The 7,500-nt window shown below is 42.8% G+C and overlaps 1 protein-coding gene across 1 annotated transcript in view; it reads left to right on the top strand.

Moving 5' to 3' along the window:
- snx29 (sorting nexin 29) overlaps positions 1-7,500 on the top strand; it is a 98,269-nt gene that overhangs the window by 21,311 nt on the left and 69,458 nt on the right. Inside the window, 1 exon segment of the mRNA XM_055058084.1 lies at position 7,500. This exon segment is cut by the window's right edge and continues 85 nt beyond it. Within this exon segment, the coding sequence (XP_054914059.1) occupies position 7,500 (1 nt within the window).

The following is a 7,500-nucleotide window of genomic DNA, read 5'->3' as shown; positions in this document are numbered from 1 at the left end:
AGGAGCCATGTTGGGATGACTTTCTGGGGGCGGAGCTTCAGGAAGAGCAGGAGTTTCAAAGAGACAGAGGCGCAATTTCAAGGAGTTCAATTATGGAGTCAAATTTTTCTGTTGCATTTGATATATTGAGCATTTTGATAAGAGGTGAAGGTGACATAGCTACTTGGTTGTTATAAACTGACTCTATGTGCCTGAAAAACATGATGCCGTCCCTTTAACGCTTTGGTTTAGCTTCTTCCTTCCTGTAAACCAGAAGTGACCATATTTGGAGAAGAAGCAGGGATTATTTTTGAGGTCATCTGCAGTAGGAATGGACATATAGTTTATCATTTATTGTGAAATATTGATTTACTGTTCTTTTAACAAATGGCAATTAATGTTAAATATATACATATAAAACTGAAAGTGTTATCAGTCATGTCTCTGATAACAGTGTTGTGAATAAATCCAGGTTAATTAGCTTATTATGATGATATTAGAATTATTATTCAGCCTTTTCAGAAAAATTAGACTTTAAAAGAAGAGGTAATGAGTTCAGTGTAACCTTTCTCTCCATCTGCCAGCGTGGCGGCTGCTACAGAAACCCAGACTCTAAGCCAGATCTGAATTGGGTGTGATCTCCATATGCCTTTAAGGCGCTGTGTAATCCCGGAGCGGCGGTGTGGTTCTGAGGCCCGGCCCTGTGGTGAGCGGACCATCTGCCGCCCGGCGCTCTGCTCTCTTTGCCGCCGGCCGTTCTGGTTCTGAATGTTTGTTTCAGGGGGTCAATAACCAGGAGATTTGGACCGGTCGGGTTCCTTCTGCGAGGGATTAAACACAATTCACTTTCTGGCACAAAGACGAGTCTGAAAGTGGAGCGAGGAAGCCAACGTGTGTGTTGGGCGGCGGTGATAAAATATGAATCACGATTATTAAAACCTCTAGCAGCCCTGCTGTCAACTTATGGAAACCATTTTCTCTCTGTGTTTATTTAACCCCAGACCAAATCTAGAGGCCTTTATTTTTTATTAATGCACTTTATTTGAATACATTTTTATTTGAGAAATGCTTTTGCATGATAGATTTTGGAAAATGATGGATTCGTAATAGTTTCTTAAATTCAAAATTGTATGTTTTTTCATGAGTCACATGTTTGATTAGAGTATTGATGTCTAGGTCTTGGGTTTTTGCTTACTGCTGTCGGTATGTTTATTGACATTTGCAATGAGAAAACTATTGGTTATTGGTTTCCAAAGATGTAATTTGCGGTTTTAAAATCAATTCTTCTTAATGATTTCTGCTTCAGGCGATCAGTGATTAAAGGACCCTCCTGCTTCAGTCTGAATGAGACACTGAAGTGTCATTTTCACATTTATTAAGGTTTAAATATTAATCCATGCTTTGAGTGAATCACTTCCTCCCTGTGTCCTCCATTTTGTTTAACGAAGCATTAGAGAGTCCAGGAGTTTTTAGCTGTCTGACTTTTACAAGCTTACTATTCTTTACTCAACAATAATAATAATAATAATAATCATTTCTCTTCATGTCAGATAAGCCTTTATTAAAGTATTCATGGTCAAAAACTGGACAGGGGAAGTGAAATGTCAAGTAGAGATTGTTTACTTATAAGCCACGCCCACAACCTTCTGACCAATCAGAGCCCGCCTCCCAGGCTCCGATCGCCTGACCAATCAGAGCTCAGTACCCGGGAAACCGCGAGCTTAGCCCAGTTGTAGCCTAGCTTCTTGTTAGCGGTGTTCTCCGGCTCCGTTTTGTGAACTTTGAACTCGGTGAAGCTCGTCTCCAAAACAGTTTTCTTGACGGGAATTCAGGTAAAAACCAAAAAGTCCAACTATTTCCTTCAACGGTGACGGTGTTTCCTTTTTGTTGCGTTACTTTCGGCGCATGCGTACGTTCCAGTGCCGTCTCCATGACAACGCCAAACCGTCCCGCCTCGATACAAAATGAATATTTTTCAAGAATTGTTTTTATTTAACAAAGAAATAAAATGAAATCCAAAAATTTTAGTTTTCAAATCAATCCTGAATTGTAAGAAATGAGAATCGCGATTCTTCATCGTGTCTCTGGGCGGCGCTAGAGAGACGTTTGTCCTCCAGAATCAGCTGGGAAACCGAAACACAATATGGACTTCTTCTCATCCGCTCTTCCGTTGTATAGCTCTGCTTTTCTGACGCTGTGAGCCTGAAACTGAAGTCCGATTCTTTGTGAACTCAAACTGCAGCTGATTTTGCTTTTCCTAGCATTAATTGTTGGATTTGGATTGTGATATCTTTGAGTTGAGGTCATTTATCTCTGCAGGTTTTAAGGAGAGCGCCTGAAGCGCTGAGCCTGTGCAGGCGTTGATGTGCTGAGTGAAGCTGAAAGCTCCATCCAGTTAGTTTTCTCACACCAACCTTGTCAGGATGGAAGGAAGCAGATAAAAAAAGATTTATTTCTTGTTTAAGCTTGATTTACAGCTCAGTGAACTGCTCTAACATTGCTGGAAGTTGCAGGAAATGATATATATTATTTCATTTGGTTACATCACTGTTGCTGCTGCTTGTGATGACAATCTGCTCAACCAAGAACAATAATCCCCTCTGGATTTAGATTTCCATCTCATTTGGAGCTAAAAATACAGTTTGAAAGTAAAATGAAGCGGTTCAACTCAAATTAGAACCAGAATATCCAGTTATTGATGTTTGTTACAGTATTAGCAGTTTGCAGGAGGTTGATCTGCAGATTTAGATGGGATTGAGCTGCAGAGTCTCATCGTTGTGTTTGAGTCAACCGTTGCTCTGTACCTGCAACTAAAGCTGCGGTTCTGACCGGGTCAGAATAGTGTTCAGACCCGATGCAGCAGCTGCTGCAGTTCTGGTGGTTCTGTAGGAATGTTTGATGATTAAAGCATCTGAGAATAAACCGTTTTTCACTCCGTCATCTCACTGACTGCAACGTTTACTGTCTGGATTATTGGAGCCGCCAGCGATTGTTTTGGGAAATTTAATTTACTATTAAAGGCCAGTTATTATTGGAAACCATAATGTGGTTTATCAGCATCAGTTCATATTGTTTCTATAATTTACAAAATTTCACAACAGAATCATATCTAGAGAAAGAAAACAAATCATTATGAGCATAAAATCTCAGTAACCTTGAATTATTATTATTATTATTATTAGGGCTTGGGCAGGTTTATTAATTTTGTTTCTCCAGTTGTTCAGCTGAATACTGATGTATTTATTTTCCTCAACCAGCTCCATTTTATTCCCCCATGGTGGATATCTGACCTTTGACCCATTTTAGGGTCAGAAACAATTTATCATTCCAAAACCATTTTTTCTATCAAAACAATGTAGATAATCTGATTGAATTATGACAGAAAAAGTGTAAACAAACAGACCATTTATTTAAAACTATTCTATGAGTTACATCAGTTTGTATTTAAAATCAGTTTGTGCATAAAATTCTGTAATTTAAATGACCAATATTAGCTTAGCTGCCCAAATTTTCGAATTTATTTAATCCTGTGGTACAAACTGGGAAAAATTACAAAAACAACACATTTAATGATAAACATTCAGGTTTTTTATTCACCATTAATGACTGAAACTTATCATAACAACAAAAAACCTAAACTCTTCTAGGAAAACTTCCGAGAAAAGTTTATAAATGCTAAACGTTATGATAATTACCCAACATCCCGTGTTTCAGGGACAGCAGAACCTGAACAAACTCGTTTCTTCTGGTCTGTTAAACATTCAGAGCTGCACCCAATAAACTCAAATAGTGTTTAAATATTTATTTATTTGAGTTTTTCTGGGCCGTTTGGCTGTAAATTGGCCTCTGGAGCGTCATTTCTGCCTCTACAGGCTGCTCACCTGAACAACGGCGGTTCAGCCGGTTTATTGCAAATGAAGACAACTTGTGAGTGCAGGGAATCCTGCAGAGACGCAGGGAATAAAGACAAACGCAGTAATTACTGCAGCTACGCAAGCTACAGCCTTCCTCCTGAGCCCTTGTTCTCTGTAATATTTCCCTCCTTCAAACCTTTTCCTAACCTTTACACCCCGAGCTTTCAGACCAAACATTTGTCTGTTGAACACACACGCCGCTTCCTGCTCTGCAGTTTCTGTATTTCTGTTTCTCCTGGTTGACGCCGGGAGCGGCTGGCGGGTTGAGGCCGGGAGCGGCCGGCGGGTTGAAGCGGGGAGCGGCCGGCGGGTTGACGCCGGGAGCGGCCGGCGGGTTGAAGTGGGGAGCGGCCGGCGGTTGACGCCGGGAGCGGCCGGCGGGTTGAAGTGGGAGCGGCCGGCGGGTTGACGCCGGGAGCGGCCGGCGGGTTGAAGCGGGGAGCGGCCGGCGGGTTGAGGCCGGGAGCGGCCGGCGGGTTGAGGCCGGGAGCGGCCGGCGGGTTGACGCCGGGAGCGGCCGGCGGGTTGAAGCGGGGAGCGGCCGGCGGGTTGACGCCGGGAGCGGCCGGCGGGTTGAAGTGGGGAGCGGCCGGCGGGTTGACGCCGGAGCGGCCGGCGGGTTGAAGCGGGGAGCGGCCGGCGGGTTGACGCCGGGAGCGGCCGGCGGGTTGAAGTGGGGAGCGGCCGGCGGGTTGACGCCGGGAGCGGCCGGCGGGTTGACGCTGGAGATCAGCGTTGTGTACCACTCTGGCAGATTTTCACAACTAGAATTTTTCAATCCATATTAAGGAATTATTGACTTAAAACAAGGTCCTTACTGATAAGTTAGTTTTGTCTTATTCCAAGTGAACAGAGATATTTGCACTAAAATCTAGACCAAAACACTTGGTGAGATTTTGTGTTTTTGCAGAGCAGCTGTCTGGGAGAACCTCCTCCGATGTTTCTGTGGAGTTAGATTTTTATGTTGGGATGTAAATAAAACTTCTACCTTGTTGTCCATATCAGCTGTTTTCACCTCAGATCAAACCAAATCCAGAATCGCCCGATAATTCCCGGGTTGCGATTGATATTCAGCGGCGAACGTGGCTGAGTTTGACACGGCAAACCTAACGAGGTGAAAACATTTGGCTTGTTCGTCCCGGCTGCGGCTGTTTCTGCGCTGAATAATGGAGAAGCCCGGCCCTTTACATCAGCTGAAAGCCTCTTGGTTGTATCAAAGCCATCAATAATTCAGTAAAATGTATTAATTCGCCACATCGTAACCTGAGAGAGCAACAGTACGTCCTGGATTGTTTGGTTCAGAGAAGCGTTTCATTCTGAATAAACGATGCCTTGCTGAACAAACGGAGGAGTTCCTGGTTAAAGTAACGCTCCACTAGCAGCATGTGTTCCTCCTCCCTCTGGAGCCCAGCTTTCCATCACACCAGAGACGATGCAGCAGCTCGAACCGAACCTCTGATGCTCATTTATTCAAGCCACAGGAGGATTTCATCCAATCATGACGTTGCAAACGTTCCTTATAAAAGTCGCACAAAACAGTTTCTTATTTAAAGGAATACTTCCATAAATACCAACGTTTCTTGCAGCCATAATTATTCCCAGACAGCTGATGTATTAATTTTTACTCTTGTGATCTTTCAGCTATTGTGCAGCAACTAGTGGGGGAAGGGCAGTACCCATCTACTTCTTACTTCTTTAAAGTTGCATATGATTCACCATGGCAACCATTCAGCTGTTAAACGCCTGGGTGGACCTAGCCCCGCCTTCCAGGCTTAGCTGCTCCTCTTTTCAGCTCCTCCAGACTAGCCAGCAGCAATTAACAACCAGCTGCTGAGCTCATTGTAGGAGCTGCTGCTCAGAGCAACACTGGTAAAAACATTAAAGGGTTAATAGAGGAGCCATGTTGGGACAACTTCCTGGGGGCGGAGCTTCAGGAAGAGCAGGAGTCTTAAAGAGACAGAGGCGCAATTTCTAGACATTAAATCAATAACTCTTAATTTTTTTTAAAGTCGTATTTGATGTGTTTAACATTTTAGAACAAATGAAGGTAACATAGTTCTGATGTTATAAAATATAATTATGTGCCTGGAAAACGTGATACTGCCCCTTTAAGAAGACTCATCCCATCCATATTAACCGATAAGATGATATTACATCATTATTCAAATGAAAACCTTTGACTAGTCCCTTAGAGGTCATGTTTCCTTAGACATTTAATTATATAGCGCTTTCAAATGCTATATCTCACATTAAGAGATTATTCTCCCAATTTTCTAGAAAAAAAATCTTCATTTGCATTATACACCTATAAAACTACCAGGGCTCCATTATGGTAGATAATGTGAATAGTTCAGGCATACTGGGACCAAAGCTGTGAAATTCAGTGGTTTACTGCATTATTACTGGAAAAACCAGACAAAACTATTTTCCTTTTGATTTTATTATCCAGCTAAACTATTTCCTGACATTTTGAGTCATTTCTGACATAAAGCATTTTTATAGCAGCTGAAGGTAACAGTCACTGCAAAACATGTCGCTGTCACTTTAATGAAGGATGGTTGAGTTTTAAAGGTCCAGCAGCTAAAATAACCTGAACACTGGACCGGGTCACCGAGAGTGTGTGTGTGTGTGTGTGTGTGTGTGTGTGTGTGTGTGTGTGTGTGTGTGTGTGTGTGTGTGTGTGTGTGTGTGTGTGTGTGTGTGTGTGTGTGTGTGTGTTGGTGTCAGTAAAATAATGGTCTCAGGCCCGGGAAGTGCCTGAGCCGCCGCCGCTCTGATAATGTTTCTCTGAGAGCTCGTCATGCTGGACTCGGCGGCTTCCTGCCAGCTTCTCCTTTTGTTGCTGTTGAAAAGAGTTTGATAAGCGGGGCAGCCGAGTCCGGCCACGCCGTGCCGGGGGCGGAGCCAGACAGGCGGTTAAATTTAACCGCGGCGCCACAAAGCCGCTACGCCGCTGTGATTGATTCGATGGCGCTACGAGGCGAGCGCCGACTCCGGGTCCTGCCCCACATTTACATTTCACCTCAGATAATCGGGCTGATTTCTGGGCTGCAGCTCATCTGCTGCTCGGAAAACATAAAACTGAACAACTTTCAGTACTTTATTTATTCTCAGCACACAAAGACGCTTTTCCACCTGTGAGTTATTCACTAAATATTCAACAGAGAAAGTAAAAAACTTAAACATTCATCAAGCAGAACCTGAGGAATGAAACACATTCATCTCTTTACTTTCACCATTACAAAGTCAGCTGGACGGTAAATCGCCGCAGAAGTTATTGCAATAAACAATAATATTTTGAGACTATTTTCAAGTAATATCACAGAAATGAAATAATAATTACATGTACAAGGATTAGAACAAGTTTGATTCTCGAAGATCAAACTTGTTCTAATGAACGTTTCACACTGGAGCTGGAAGACATTTTAAATCTAAAAGAATAAATAAAATGAAATATGAAGTCTCCAAACAAAACTGTCCTTCAGAAACAGTAAAAAGAAACTGCCTTGTCTCAACTGGAAATCGAATTCGGTCTGTTTGGGGGAAGATGATTTTAAACGTTGCATTTCGTTTACAGAGTTCTGAGTCTTTCCTGTGTTTGTTCAGG

Source organism: Poeciliopsis prolifica, unplaced genomic scaffold, assembly GCF_027474105.1.
Source record: "Poeciliopsis prolifica strain line A6 unplaced genomic scaffold, Auburn_PproV2 SCAFFOLD049, whole genome shotgun sequence".
Taxonomy (NCBI): Eukaryota; Metazoa; Chordata; class Actinopteri; order Cyprinodontiformes; family Poeciliidae; genus Poeciliopsis; species Poeciliopsis prolifica.
This window is presented reverse-complemented; position numbering and strand designations above follow the sequence as displayed.